General features: G+C 40.2%; 1 protein-coding gene across 3 annotated transcripts in view; it reads left to right on the top strand.

Annotated features, from left to right (window-relative positions):
* Positions 1 to 15,548, top strand: part of ZFAND6 (zinc finger AN1-type containing 6) — a 57,687-nt gene that overhangs the window by 27,126 nt on the left and 15,013 nt on the right. For all 3 annotated transcript variants that reach the window (XM_089539082.1, XM_089539081.1, XM_089539080.1), the window contains exons 2-4: positions 10,867 to 11,037; positions 11,972 to 12,083; positions 13,496 to 13,602. In XM_089539082.1, coding sequence (XP_089395208.1) covers positions 10,884 to 11,037; positions 11,972 to 12,083; positions 13,496 to 13,602 — 373 coding nt within the window. In that variant the 5' untranslated portion in view covers positions 10,867 to 10,883. The remainder of the gene's footprint in view (positions 1 to 10,866; positions 11,038 to 11,971; positions 12,084 to 13,495; positions 13,603 to 15,548) is intronic.

Genomic DNA, 15,548 nt, shown 5'->3' with positions numbered 1-15,548 from the left:
AAACCTTCCAGATATGTTGGACTAAAAATTCTGCCACCATGGCCAGTGACTTGGGATGATGGGAATTCTAGTCCAATATGTGTGGGGAGGGCAGCAAGTTGGGGAGGGCTGTGATGTCCTGATCTCCATGCAAACAGTTTGGGATGGCAGGGCTGAAAAAGGAATCTGCCTGCATTTGGAGAAGCTACTACTAGATACCCAGAACTGTGCCAGGTTACCAGTGATCTGACCCAGAATGAACATTTCCTTTGAATACTTTATTTACCCTGAATACCATGAAGATCCATGATTTAACTGATGTGGATAATCCTTTCACCAATTGGCAGGTCTAACTATTTTGTACTATATTTTTCCCATAGTTCCTATAGGTAGTTTGTCACCTGGTGACACATGGTGATGGGCCTCTCTCTAGGTAACTTGGGCAGGCACTTACACAGCATATGTGCAGTTTTCCATTGTACTTACAGCCTTATTGTACTGGTAAAACGGTAGCACAGCCAAGTCCAAGTAAGACTTAGTTGAGCCTGAGTTGACAGAAATTAATTTAGCAGAGGAAGTGTTGACTTCAAATGACCCAGAATTTTTCTGGAATAGTCAGTGTTGAGATCGAAGCTGCAAATGAATTCTCAGTTGTCTCTGTGCTCGCAGATGTCAGAAAATGTTAGTTGGGATGCTCCTAAACTACATACCAGCTAATATTGCGTGAGTTCTGTCGTTTCAGTCAAGGCATTTTTCTGAAGGAAAGACCTGAGAGCATTGGTTTACTGTGTTAAAAAATACAGCCGGTCCTCTGTCTCAACGGATTCTTGATCCATTCTTTATTTTTTATCTACAGATTCTTTGTTCAGCCATCCAAGGCTTCAAAATATTCAAATCAAATATAAATCCTCCAAAGTGATCTGTTATTTTGCCATTTTATATAAGGGACACCATTTTACTATGCCACTGTATTTAATGGGACTTGAACATCCATGGATTTTGGCATCCTTCCTGGAACCAAATATTAGTGGATAGCAAGGGCCCACTGCACAATGTAGTGAATATAAGGTAACGTTGCATGAAAACCTCTCTCCATCCAAAAAATACCATGACTCTGGGCCAAACAACATTCAGGACCTCTGACTATGATGGTCTGTTACTGGGTCTGTTAACTGAATGTGTTTAGAGAGTTTTTGTCAGACTGTGGTGGTAGACCACAATCTATCTACTGGGTGTTCACTGTCCAGGTTCTTGGAAGGGATGCTAGACAAGATACATCTTGATCTGACTTAACAAGACACTTCTGAAGTTTATAACTACATTCTAGACCCTATGGCTTCTTGAAGCATCCTTCTCAGGGTTCAAAGCTTTTTGTAAGTGATGAATTTCTTATAAGGAATTTGCTTTTTCCTTTGGGGGCAGGATAGATTTGGGGGGAGATTTGGGTTACACATGCTATTCCAGTAAGTTGCATGAGTTTCTTACCCACAATATGCACTTTTACGTCATAAATTTTAAAAACGTATTGGCTTGAACAATAGAGGTTCCAGTTTTTTACTTGGGTTCTTGCCTAAGAAAACCTTATGAAATTCATGGGGACACACACACATACTAACATAACCCACCTGGTAGCAACTGGTGACTTTTTACAATGTGTGGTGGTTCTTCGTGATCTCTGTGACTCACACAAATGTGCGCAGTGAATAGTTTAAAAGACCCAACTTCAACAAATTGGAGGGAGTCAGTCCACGTATGACCACTCAAAGAACTACAGTTATAGGTATGCAATTCATCCATCTCCAGTGTTCATTTGTGCAATAGGATTGATTCAGGGACTGGCTTCCATGTAAGAGCCCAAGAGCATTACAGTCAAAGCTGAGTTTTGTCACTACTTACTTAGAAGTCCCATTCCGCGTGATGCAGCTTCTTGAATTTTATTTGATATTCTCTATAGTAAGGACCAAGCCACAACTATGCAGTGTGCTGATAGATGTCAGAAACACTGATTGCATGCTGCAGTGCTTTCAACAGCTTTATTTGATACCAAAAAGCTTCTCTACCTAAAATAGAAAATGAATTATTTTAGCCACGTGGATAATTGAATTAGTGCCCACTGTTTCGAAAAGTAATTGTTGTTTTTTTAACCACAACTTCCAAAAGACCCACAAAGAGTAAGTCTAGTTACCCAAAAAGAAACTGGACCGTATACTGGTAGCTTTTCACTCCTCCTCTCAGCACCAACACTTTTCACTGGCTACCAGTCTATTTCTGAACACAATGCAAAAGAGCTGGTTATGACCCATAAACTCCTATGTGGTTTGAATCCAGTCTTTCTGACAGACTGTATCTTCATATATATATGAGCTGCTGAAGTTTGAAGACCTCAGGCAGGGGCTTTATCACAGGCTCACCACAGTTGTAGACATGTTTTGTAGGAACATGTGGGCGAATCGGTCATCTTGGTGGTTGCCCTGAGGTGGTGGAACTCCTCATGAGAGAATACATCAGTGTTTTTCATACAATTACTTACTTCATTTTTAAAACTTCATGATCGATGAAGATAAAATGATCGATTAAAAACTAACCAAGGTTAGCCAGTGAGTCGCATGGTACAGTGAGAACCTCAATCTCTCAAGTCCCGATCCAACACTGTTAGCACAGGTGCTCCCTTTTTGCACAGCTTATTTTGCAGCTACAGCCAGCTCCTGTTAGCTCCTCTGTCGCTTGCTGGTTTGGATGCAAACACTGTTTACTTGTAGAGTGTCAGTTAATTGAATCTAAGCTTACTAGGAGAGGAAGATTGCTTGTGTTAAAAGCAAATGCTTGTTTTAACGTAACATAAATTATTTTTGTTTATAGTATGGTTGCATGCTCTGCATTCAGTTTGTATTTATCCCTATGGGTCTGTCTACTAGATTTTGCTGCTAGATTTTTCTCCAGTGTAGCCTGTTCAGATAGTAAAAATACTAAAATAGCTAGTCCAGGGTATCTTTTATTCTTGGAATTCATTGAAAGACAAATCAACACAACAAAGTCCATCCATTGACCACTATAAGAATTATTTATTGGGCATAGGTTTCAGACTTTTCAGTACCCTATGATCCAGGCTTATATGTTCAGTTGCTTTGTAACTGACAGTCCCTCTGATTATCCTGTCTTAGACGGTGTCATTTAGTCTTTTGTACTTTTGCAGATATGTTAGAGGCTTCAACATAAAATGGCATGCTCAAAACAATTTAAAGCCCAGTCAATTGCTTTGTAGAAAATCCTTTTGCTTGCAGAAGTGTCACTTGTATGCAGGTCTTTCAAGTTCAAGATCAAGTGGCTTGTATTTTGTTTACAATGCTTTAAGTCACTGTTAAAATAGTATGCCATAAAATAAGTTGTCTGACAACACCTCTTCATGAATCCTTTCATGATGCCATATCCTATTATTACTGTGATCATTTTGGAGTAAAGAATTGCTTCTTATATGAATAGTGTTACTTAGGCCTCCAGACGTGCATCATGAATCCTTTTCACAGAAAAGGGCTGAATTCCCCCCACTGATGTTTGTCTGGAGTTCTTCATGTACAAGATATTTTTTCCAGTTTCCATCTTCCATTTCGGATTAGCTCAGGCAATTGACATATGGCTTCCTAGCCATTTATAATCTTTTGAACTTTGAGCTGGTGTTCTACTAATCTGTAAAGCAGCTGCACTCAAGTTTGAATGTACAAGTGGTAACTACTGAACCAGTGTGGCTGAATTATTCACAGTGTTCTATATATGGAAGAGCGTACATTGAAGAGAAATCTTCCTAAAGTAAGAAGTGAATTATCCTGCTTAGCATGCTTGGAGAAACTTAGTGCTAATTGGTACCTATAAAGTCCTATACAACATGGGTCCAGCCTGGCTAAACCCTAATATTCTCCTTTTAGTCTGCCCAGATTTTACCTTCTTGAGAGGAGGTCCGTCTCTGTTCTATCACATTCCCAAGTATGTCTTGTGGAAACACACGAGAAGGGGCTGCTTGGTGATTTCTGGATTGTAAAGATCTATAGGCTCAGGTCCAGGCATTGTATCTTCTCATGTGAGCCTGTTCTCAGATCTTTTCTGTATTTCGCATCATTCAGAGGCAATATTTGGTGTAAATGCAGAAGAGGGCCTTCCCGGTGGCAGCTCCCAGGTTTTGGTACACTTCCAAAACTGACTAGTTTTCTTAAGCTTTTGTTTAAATTATCACAAGCTCTTTCCACATAAATACATGATTCCTTTATTTCCCTATAAACACTTTGTTCCCTTATTGTCAGAAGAACATCATGGAGAAAGCCAACCTTGTTCAGTTTGAATTGTTCCCAGTAAGTGGTTCCTCCTGGAATCCTGAGATGGTCAGGATGGTCTTCTCCATGATTTAAGATTCCCCCACTGTAAGATTTCTCAGCTTCTGTATAGGTTTTTTTCCCATTCTGAAAGGTTGAAATGCTTGTGCTAAGATTTAGTTGTGTGTCTGTGTATGTGCCTTCAAGTTGCCTCTCGACTTATGCCAACCCCCTGAATCTCATACCATTTTCTAAGGCAAGGAGAATTTCTTTGCCCACTACCTTCTCAAGCGGCATCTGCACTGCAGAAATAATTCAGGGAGTTGTACTTTGTTATGGTGCCAGAGCTCTCTGGCAGAGGTGGCTAAATGCCACAAAATGACAAATCCCAGAATTCCATGGCATTTAAATTGATGTCAGAGTTGATTATGGCTGCAGTGTGTTTTGGACCTAGGAATCTTCAGGCCCTCAAGTGCGACTCTGTGGTCAACATTTGCCAGATTTTGACCATAAAATTGTGGTGGGGGACCTAAAAATGCCTAGAGAAGGGTTCACCCTATGAACTGCTAGGGCAGTGGTTTCCAAACTTTGGTCCTCCAGATATTTTGGACTTCAGCTCCTAGAATTCCTGACTGGTGGTCAAGCTGACTAGGGCTTCTGGGAATTGAAGTCCAAACCACATAGAGGACCAAAGTTTGGGAATCACTGTCCTAGGGTCTCCAGTGTGACTTCTAGCAGATGTTGAGCATAGAGTCTGCTGGAGGACCTAGAGATTCCTAGAGATGACATATTAATCAAATTAGTGAATAATCAAACCTGCAAAGGTCAGAGCCACAAATGTGGAGGGTTGACTGTATTTAAGCTGCCAAGAAATGCATTGCAAAAATCGAGAATTACAAAATCTAGTGGATATTTATCTATCTTCTGAGAATAGCTTAGTCAAAGATGTGGGTCAGGTCAGGTCAAGTCATTTTGGATTTCACAGACAATTACTCCTGATTCTCTACACTTAGATTGGTATCTGCTTTGGTTTGGTTCCAGGACCAAAATCCATGGGTGCTAAAGTCTCATTATATACAACGGTGTAGTAAAAATTCTGTCTTTTAATGGACTTGGTGAATCTTCCCTTTTCTCATCATGCTCATGGGCTTTCCACCTTCTTGGTACTACAGTATTTCTTTAGGCTAGCATATATTGACAGCCTAAAACCATCTGTCTACCTTGTTGCTGGTTAGTCTTATGCCCTTATTCCTTTATTTTCATCTTGAACATCAGTTAGGATGGGTAGCTGGGTCACATCTGGATATGCTTGCTGATTTGTTATTTGTTCCTTTCTTCTCATGAGGATTACTCTGGAAGGCTGCTATACATTACTCCTTCTACATTGATCACCACTTTGCACTGTGTTTTTTGAGCTCCCCAATGTTGGACAAAGTTACTTGGAAAGTGCTTTCTCTTGGCATCGGTTTCATAGGAGTTGATGTTGTCAGAATGCAGCCCTAGTTGCCATTGAACATGAGTTGTGCTACAGTTTATCTACACTGTAACAAACACTTAATTGTCATGTTTACTGAGACTCAAGTTTCTTTTTTCTGTGGGAGGGCTCTGTGTACAGAAGGATTAAAAGCCTGAGATGTTGTGCTAATCCTACTAAATGCAGCTATCGCCAGCCTTATTAATTAGAAACTGCAGCCTAGGAAAGTTAAGAAGAGTATACAAGGTTGGAGGCAGGGTAGTGATCAGAGGTAGATGAAGTTACATTTGGGGACTCCAGGTGCTAGAATTCCCTCCCCAGCATGACTATCTTGATATGTTTCCATTCTGGGTGGAGGATTCTGGGAGCTGTAGTCCCCAAAATAACTTTCCCAAGCACTGTGCTGTTGAATTAAACCTACTCTGTTTTGTTATCTGTTCATGCTAGGCAGCTAAGCATTATGTGCCCAGCAGTCCTTTTGCTTCAATCTTTATAGGTTGCATGAAATCACTTATCTTGCTAGTTACTGGATGTGCAGTTCTCCTTTTGCTATAAACATTCAAGTTGTTTCTGACTTATGGCAATCATGGGGTTTTCTTGGCAAGATTTGTTCAGAAGAGGTTTGCCATTGCCTTCCCCTGAGGCTGAGAACATGTGACTTGCCCAAAGGCACCCAGTGAGCTATCCATGTATTTCTTCATTGCTCAAGTCAAGACCATATGATAGCCCTTCTTAAATCTCTCAACTAGGCATCTGGCACATACTATTCACTGTTTTAAAGCATACCACAGCCTAACCCTCCTGTCACTGATATAGCCCTGTTTGTGACCTGAACTCTTTTAATACAGTTGTCTTCAGTCATCTGAAGGTCTCCTGCTCTCTTAACTGGCTCATGCTCCTTTGTTTGTCTTTACTTCTTCCTCTTAGCATCATCTAGGTCAGGAGTGAGCAACCTAATGCCCTCTAAAAGTTTTGGATTGCAACACCCACATGGCCAGTGCTCAGGATTATATAGTTCAAAACATTTAGAGCATTTAGAGCCAGCTTGGTCAACAGTCAAGAATTCTGGGAGCTGAAGTTCAAAACATTTGGAAGACCAAAGTCTGGGAACCACTGATTTGGAGGCTCTAAAATTGCTGACCATGGGTATATGCAGTATCAACTGTCTCTTAAATGCTTTCTCAAAGCCAACAGACCTTCCATCCCACTGATAAGAAAGCCAAGCATGTCGGTAAACTTCTCTTGCATCTGCATCCCATGTTCTCCTGGCATCTCTTCCCATTCCCCCCTCTCAACCTAAAATGAAAGTTGGTCCTGGCAAGGCCTTATCTTTGCTGCTCTACTTCATAAGGCAACCTGTGTGGTTGATAATGCATGTCGTATATGACCTATGTGCAGTTTTCCCCATGTTGTTACAATGACCCTGGGAACTAAATTGGGCTGAAAGAGAGGGCTTCACCCATGACTGTCTGGTGAGCTTCCTTACTAAATGCAAATTCGTCCCTGTGTCATTGCATCTTAAGGTCAACACTACAGTGTCCTACTTCTCATAGCTGTTGTGCAGCAGCTGTTAAAAAAAGCAAACCAAGGAGCCAGAGGAGGGTGGTAATTGCATCAGAGGAAAAAGCAGGATATAGTGTGTGTGTGTATGTGTGTTTTAAATCCACTGGGTGACCTTAGTCAAGTCACACTCTCTCAGCGTCAGAGAAGGTACTAGCAAAAACCCCTCTGATCAAATCCTGCAGAGAAAACCCTGTTATATAGGCTTACCTTAGGGTCGCTCTAAGTCAAAACCAACTTGAAGGCACACAACAATCTCTCTTTCTCTGTCTCTGTGTCTACAGTATCACACTACACTGTTCTAGTGCTATTATTCCATGTTAACTGCTATGACTGCCTCCTGTGGCATTCTGGGATTTGTAGTTTAATAAGGTTTAAGAGTTCTCTAGCTGAGGATCCTAAATGTCTGTCATGCCTCCAGAGCATCTTTGATGCTCTTGAGACATATATTTAATTGACATTATATTAGGTTTTCTATGTATTAATTTAAGAGGGGAAATACAGAGGCCTTACTACACCCAAAGTCCATAGCATCGCTCTTGGGACAAAACAACGTCCCTCCCTAAACTGCAAGTCACAGGATACCACAGGAAGAAGGCGTAGCAGTTAAAGTGGAATAATAGTTCTGTAACAGCATAGTGTGCTGTTGTTGCACGTGTGTGTGTGTAAAACTGAATGCAGTGTGCTATAGTGGTTTGAATGTTGGAATAGGACGAAGCCTGCTGGGTGATCTTGGGCAAGTCACACGCTCTCAGCCTCAGGGGAAGGCAATGGCAAACCTCATCTGAACGAATCTTGCCAAGAACACCCCATGAACGATTTGCCTTAGGTTTTTTAGACACACAGAGAGATATATAGGATTTTATATATATGCTCAAAAGGAAAAGTGGCTTCTCAGTAGACAGATGGCCTAAAGACAAAATGTGTAGCAATTTCATATGCCTTCTTGCCTCCCTGTACAACCATCCCATTCATCTAAGGCTGCTTTACACTGAAAAGAGAGTTAGATCCGAGAGACAGTTACCTGCTTTTAATGGATAACATCTCATTGGTCCCTCTGTAATGTGGTGCACCTCATTCTTTTTCTTGATAGACTTTTAATTGCCCTACTTAGAAGCACCTTTCACCCTAATCTGAATTGCCTTTCAAACTGAAACACCTCCTGACACTCTGAAAAGGCAGAAGATGTCTCCAGAGTTGTTCTTCCCCTGCTTGCTGAATCATCCCTGAGCCTCCAAGAAATTGAAGGCTGGTTCAACCTGTCCTGGATCCAGTCTTTCCTGTTGTGGCATCTTCACCTCCATAGGGGTTCTTCCTGTTTGTGTGTATATGCTGGTGTTTCCACACACACACTTCCCTTACATAGCTGCTATTTTTAAAAATCACATTTCATTATTTGGTCATCCACTTAGTGCTATAGTTTCCAGACTTTCTACCTTCAGGGAGAAGTTTCTATACAAGCTGATCTTAAATAGCATGCCTGGTGTAGTGCTTTGAGCCTTGGGACTACAATTCTGGAGGCCAGGGTTCGATTCCCATCTCCAGCAGAAAAACCCACTGGGGCACCTTGGGTGAGTTACACTCTCTGTGCTATGTGCCAAGCCAGTGGTTCCCAAACTTGGGTCTTTGGGATAGTTTGGGCTTCAGTGCCCACAATTCCTGACTCTTAGCCAAGATGGGAGTTGAAGTTCAAAACATCCGGAGGATTTAAGTTTGGGAACCCCTGTGCTAGGCATAGGTTCACAGTATCTTCATTTGGCTGCTAGCACTATAGTGTGTCCTGTTGCCTATGACAAGTCACAGGTACACTGACCACCAGCTGGCTCCTCATAGTGTCTAGGGGTGCATCAGTTCTACACTGTAGATATAATGCAGGTAGACATTATTTTAACTGCCACAGTTTCATCCTACAGGATCCTGGGATTTGTAGTTTAGTACGGCACCAGCACTCTTTGGCAGAGGAGGCTGAAGACCTTGTAAAACTACAAATCCCAGGATTCCATAGCCTGGAGCTACAGCACTTAGAGTGTGTCCAGCTGCATTATTTCCACAGTGTAGATGCCCCCTGGGAGTGACAGTTTTGATTTTGCATCATACCCCTGTCGTAGCATTTGTTGTGGGTTAATATGAGAACCATAAATAGTTTGGCGTAGTGGTTTGAGTGTTGAACTAGGACTCTGGAGACCAGTGTTCGATTCCCAGCTTGGCCATGAAACCCACTGGGTGACCTTGGGCAAGTCACATTCTCTTTGCCTCGGGGGAAGGCAATGTCAAGCCTCCTCTGAACCAACTGTGCCAAGAAAACCCCATGATAGGTTTGCCTTAGAGTCACCATAAGTTAGAAATGACTTGAAGGCACACGACAACAGTGACAAGTAGTTTCTGGTTGCTACCATTTTAATTTCTGACAGCACCTCTGATGTAGCCCTTTCCCAGGGAACTATAGGAAAAAGCAGCACTCACGGATGCTTTGCGGAGGGTCTGTGCACATTTGGAGCTGGCCCTGTTCCAGCACCATGATCAGGTGCCTTAATGTCATTTCTGATCAATGGCAACCCTTTTGCAGGGATTTCTTAGCAAGATTTGTTCAAGGGTTTTCTCATTCCTTTCCTTTGAGCCTGGAGAGTATCACCCAGTGGGCTTCCAATGCAGAACAGGGATTTGAACCCTAATCTCTCAGAGTCCTAATCTTTTAATGTTGTTAATGGTTAATGCTTTAACTTTGTAAATTATTCAATCACTTTTTAATTAGGTCTTATATTTATATTTGTATTAATGGCTTTGCATTGTTTTAAAATATGTTGTTAGCCACCTTGGGTACCCATTATTGAGAGAAAGGTAAGATATAAATAAATATATTAAATATACAGTCCAACACTCAAACCATTATGCCATGCTTTCTGTCATATAGCAGCATGGCTGTACTTTATTTAACAGTAATGAATGAAAGGCACATCTGGAGCAGTAAGGACCAAGCTCTTTTTCCAGAACGCTCATCTCCCTTAATATTTTATTCATTTAACAATTCCTGGTTAAGTTTCTGAGGATCCTTAAGAGTTCCCTGTTGACACTCCTGCACTAGTTCATTCTTGTTTTGTATTGTCCTTGCAATAGCAGGAAGTAATTATTTGCTCCATTTTATATATTACCATCTCTTAAGGCGCACATTCAGCTGGACATCATGTTAATCCCTTCCAATGGCATGATTCAGTGACTGTGTGGAGGCTAGTTATGCATATTGCTCTTATTGTTGCTGCTTGCTTTCAGGTCATTTCTGACTTAATGGTGAAGCTAAGATGAACTTATCATGGGGTTTTCTAGGGCTGAGAGGGTGTGACTCCCCATCTAATGGGTTTTCATGGCCAAGCAGGGAATCAAACCCTGTTTTCCAGAATCCTAGTCCTACACTCAAACCACTAAGCCATGCTCTTCAAGGTTACACTAGTCTCATAAAGTACCCTGGGTTCAAGCTTGTTGCAGGCTTTATGTGTCAAGGCGATACAAAAATTTAGATTAGTCTGAAGTCACTGAATTACCGATTCCTTGTTTCAGGTCACTAGAAAAGGAATATGGCTCAAGAAACCAACCATAGCCAAGTGCCTATGCTTTGTTCCACTGGATGCGGATTTTATGGAAACCCTCGTACGAACGGCATGTGTTCAGTATGCTATAAAGAACATCTTCAACGGCAGAATGGTAGTAATGGTAGAATTAGCCCATCAGGTAAGTGGAGAGTCGATCTTCCTTTTCTAGATGCAGAAGCCCACAAGGCAGAGTGGCACCAAAGGATCTTGTTCCCCACCTGAGAACCTACCATCCACAATGTGGGAGGCACATTAGCCCACTATTGGGATTTTATTTACATTTTACATTTTAAAAGCAACAAACATATCTCTATTATTAACAGAGAACGTAAAACATAAAACATAACAAATCAATATCAGCACACAATAGACTGTATTTGTAACTTGTATATTTTCTAACCATTCATTTTGAGTACATTTTGATTGCTCAGTATCTCCGTCTGTATTTCTTCTCTGTTGCATTGTTTTATTAATCTTAATCTCCCTCGTTCTCTTCTTCATTTTACTTCATCATTTTCATTATCATTCTAAAATTACAAAATCTAATACATTCATCAGTTTTCGCTTAAGATAATTATGAGTGTGTAGTATATATAATTGCTAGGAAAATAATACTTATTGATGAACTATAATAACTTCCTTTACCAGCTGTATATTCCTTTAATCCTATCTATTTTATTACAGATTTCTTCTTTCCCTAATAATAAACAATCTTCCGATATTTATTCCATTTTTTATTATTGATCACTTCTTATTGTTGTTAGTATTTATTCCTTGGCTTTTCCTTAAGTGTCTATATGTTTAAGACCTGGCCATTATTATTTTTTTTGATCCAATAATCTTTTATTAACTTCCAATCTTCTTCCATTGTTCTGTTGTCTTTAGCTTATTTGAAATACCGGAGAGCTTCTGCCAGTCAGGAGTTGATAGTACTGGGCTAGACAGAATAAAATTCTGAGTTGTAAGGCAGCCCTCTATGTTGCAGTGTACCTATTTTTTAAGAGGTGCAGGAATAACTACAGGTAGCTTTTACTTCCAATTTTGGTCTTTAACATTGGATCCTCTTCTTTCAGCAACATCTGTTAATAGCCTAGCTGAATCTTTACCAGTTCAATGCACTGAAGGCAGCATCCAGGACGCTCCATCAACACTAGACTCTACACCTGTACCACCAGTGCAACCAAGGTAGGAGTATACTGGGGGTGGGAAGTCGATTGCAATTGTCCCTGTAACTTTGCAATAGTAACTTCATGGATCTGAGTAATCTGTCATTTTAAGGATTACAGCTGTTGGGCTACATTTTTTAAGTTAGCGTTATTAATGTGACAAAAAAGCCTGAGTGGGAAGAGGACCCCAACAGTCTGCATCATTTACTCTAAAAGACACACTTCATCACTCATCATTTTTCTACTAAAATAGTTATTTCAAAACTGTAAAATAAAAAGAATATTAATACCTGTGAATCCTGAGACAGTAAAAAGTAATTTCTCACCATTTTAGGATGTGGAATGATAGGTGGGAATCACGGGTCTAAAAAATCTCCATATTAAATGGACACATTTTTAAAATCATGCATTATAGTGTTTTTCCTGATAGCTGTCCAGCCAAAGAAATGTATTTTCAGCCCTTGTTCTTAACTGTTTTAATTCATGGGATTGTTATGTGTGTGTATTTTCACATTTTTATTGATGTTTTGAAATCTAACTGTTGCTTTAGTTTTTGAGTTGTACTTTGTATACTGCTTTGAGGAACCATTTTATTTACGGCAAATGTTATACAAATTTATTGGTTTAATAAAAGTTAATAACAGTGGGCCCTTGGTATCCGCTGGGGTTTGGTTCCAGGATCCCTATGGGTGCTCAACTCTCATTAAATACAATAGCATAGTAAAATGGTGCCCATTATATAAAATGGCCAAATCAAGGTTTGCTTTTGGGATTTAAAAAAAACACCAAGCCATGGATGCTTGAATCATTGGATGCCAAATCTGTGGATACAGAGGGCCGACTTTGGTAGCAATTTTGGGTAGTGATATCCTGCTTCCTCCAAGGAGCTTGGGTTAGTATAATACACAGTTCTCATCCTGTGAGCAACTATCCCAGAGTTACCCATGAGATTTCATGGCTGAATGGGAATTTGAATTCAGGCTTCTGTGATCCATTATATTAAACCCTTCTGAGAAGTCTTGAGAACTGTGACCTCAGTTACTCTGGCATTATTCTATAAAAGTATAAATTAAAACAGCAACAACAACGTATCGCTCTACACTGGAACTTGGAAACTATTTCTTAACAGTAACAACATTACTTGTTGATTTTTAAACAGAAGTATGCCAGTATCATTATTTTCCAATATTATATTTTGACTAATGAATACCAAGTTTCATTAGAGTAACATGTTAGGATATTTGATGGCATTTTTATTACTTTATTTTTTTTTAATGCAAAACTAATGTATTAGTAATGCGTTAGTAATGTGAAGCGATTAGCTAGTCATCAGAGGTTGGCATCAGTTATAAAGCTAACTGCTAGCATTACATTTTTGTTACCTGTTAGTAATGCCTTACTACCATTGAAGGAAATTTTTCCTCCTTCCAGCCCTGTGTCAAGCCCATCAACGCTCTTAGCAGAATCTGTAGCAACATGTGAAGTGGAAAGTACAGCCATAGTGGATAAAACAGGACCTGAAAGAGAAGATGTGCAAGGTTAGTATATAAGCAAATTAAATGCCTTCGCTGTCTTTTTTCTTTTGTTTGTTTGCGTTATGTGTTCCTGCGTTGCCTAAGAACAATGTTGTTGTTTTTTTACAAAAGCCTTTGTTGTCTTATTTGATTTATTGCTGGCTCACAAAAAGTCTCCAGTGCTGGCTATCACAGAATAAAATAAAATAAGCTGCATCAAGCCAGAGTTAAAATGAACAAGCCTGGAAACACCAACAGGGCCTCCTAAATTGTGGACATGATACAGTTTTGTTCTCTGGAACGTCTGCCTGAACTTTCCAAGAATTACATGTGCTCAGTGGTGACAAGAATCTTAAAACGACAGTGATAATGATCATGCTAAAGGGAAAGGCAGAATTCAGTGTGTTGGAATTTTTCTCCTTTACTAGCACCACGTTGTACATATTTTGAAGAGACATAAATAGATAGGTCTGGATAGTTCTGTGTTACCAGGAAATAAATCTTAACTTCAGAGTTAAGCTAATAAGAAGCAAATCTCATCCTTTGTCTACCTGCACCTTTTGATTCCCAAACTGAGTTTGTGATTTCTTGTTTTAGTCTGACCATACCAAGATAAAGATCATGCACTTCTATGTTTGTAAGACATCCATTTTATTTAATGATGTGACCGAATGGGTATCCAGGCTGACCCTACAGGTCCCACCCCAGGGCTCCTGTCACTTACCTTGACCTTTTGCCCTGAAGATCCCCGCCTGGATCTGGTACTTAGACCTCAAGGTGATGACTATTTTGGACAAGTGGCTGTGTTGATCAGTGGGTTCAATGTTATAAAGCGTTACCAGTTCTCCCTTTCACTTCTTACAGGAAAACATAAGGGACAGCTGTAGAAAACAAAACAAAGATTTATTAGTTAAGCATGAACTCCCTGAACTCTTTCCACATTTCCAGCTCCTATTAATATCTTTATCAGTTCCTCTCTTCCTAACTGGTCTTCTCTCTGTCTCTGACTGCCCTAACTAACTCTTCTATGACAAGCTTCCAGGTTATATATATGGTGGATGGGGGGGACCCATATGCTTCAAAACATCCTGAAGGCTATGATTGACTGGCTCTAACCAGGCTTGCCCAGCTTCTCTCTCCACACATGAGAACCCCAGTTTCATTTGCCTTGCTTAACCGGCATTCACTTTCCCCCCTGTTTTAGCTGCACAAGTAAGTAGTCGTGCCTTCAGGTTTCATTAGAAGAAAGCTTAGTTTGTCAAGCTGTATTTCTCTGCAGAAGAGTCTCAGGGCATTCTGTCAACTGTGCTGAACATAACATAAATCTCAAGAGGTTGATGTTTTGCCGCAGGGCATCTTAAAGGCTAATAAATTTATGAGATTTTATGCCAGAAGAACATCAACACACTCCTTCTCATTGACACTGGATTTATTAATTTTCTGCTTTTATGTGTGATCGTTTTTAAGCTATCAAAATTACTTTTTTAAAAAAAACTATATGGAAGTGAGTTGATGTTCTACTGGCAATGTCCTCCAGGAGCATCTCTCTGTGCTTCAGACAAGAAAGATGAAGAGAGGCTGGCAGAACTTATTTCAAATGTGATATTAAAAAGGGAATGAGTTCCAAAACTTTACACTGCACTGTACAGTACCTCTAAAACGTGCATTTAATACTCTTACAATGCTATCTTGTGCATCTTTACACAGATATATGCTCTGTGCTCAAGAGTCATTTATGCCTGTGTTAGGTGTGTATGGCATTCTTTGAGAAGTTCCATAATTCAAAAGCATGATAGTTATTGTTTTTAAAAGATGCTGTTGGAACTTTAAGTGTGAGGACTTTTGCTTGGTGTCATGATGGATGATCCGCCACAATCTGCTTATTTATGCTGTTGGGGAACCATTGCCGATGGCTTGCAAGTGAAACAAGTTACGGTTTGCACACTCAAGATCTAGGGCCTTAAGATAAC

Source organism: Sceloporus occidentalis, unplaced genomic scaffold (genome assembly GCF_023333645.1).
Source record: "Sceloporus occidentalis isolate IW3139 unplaced genomic scaffold, rSceOcc1.0.p SCAF_9, whole genome shotgun sequence".
In the NCBI taxonomy this organism is placed as follows: domain Eukaryota; kingdom Metazoa; phylum Chordata; class Lepidosauria; order Squamata; family Phrynosomatidae; genus Sceloporus; species Sceloporus occidentalis.
The sequence above is the reverse complement of the archived record's forward strand: the minus strand, read 5'-3'. Positions and strand labels throughout refer to the sequence as shown.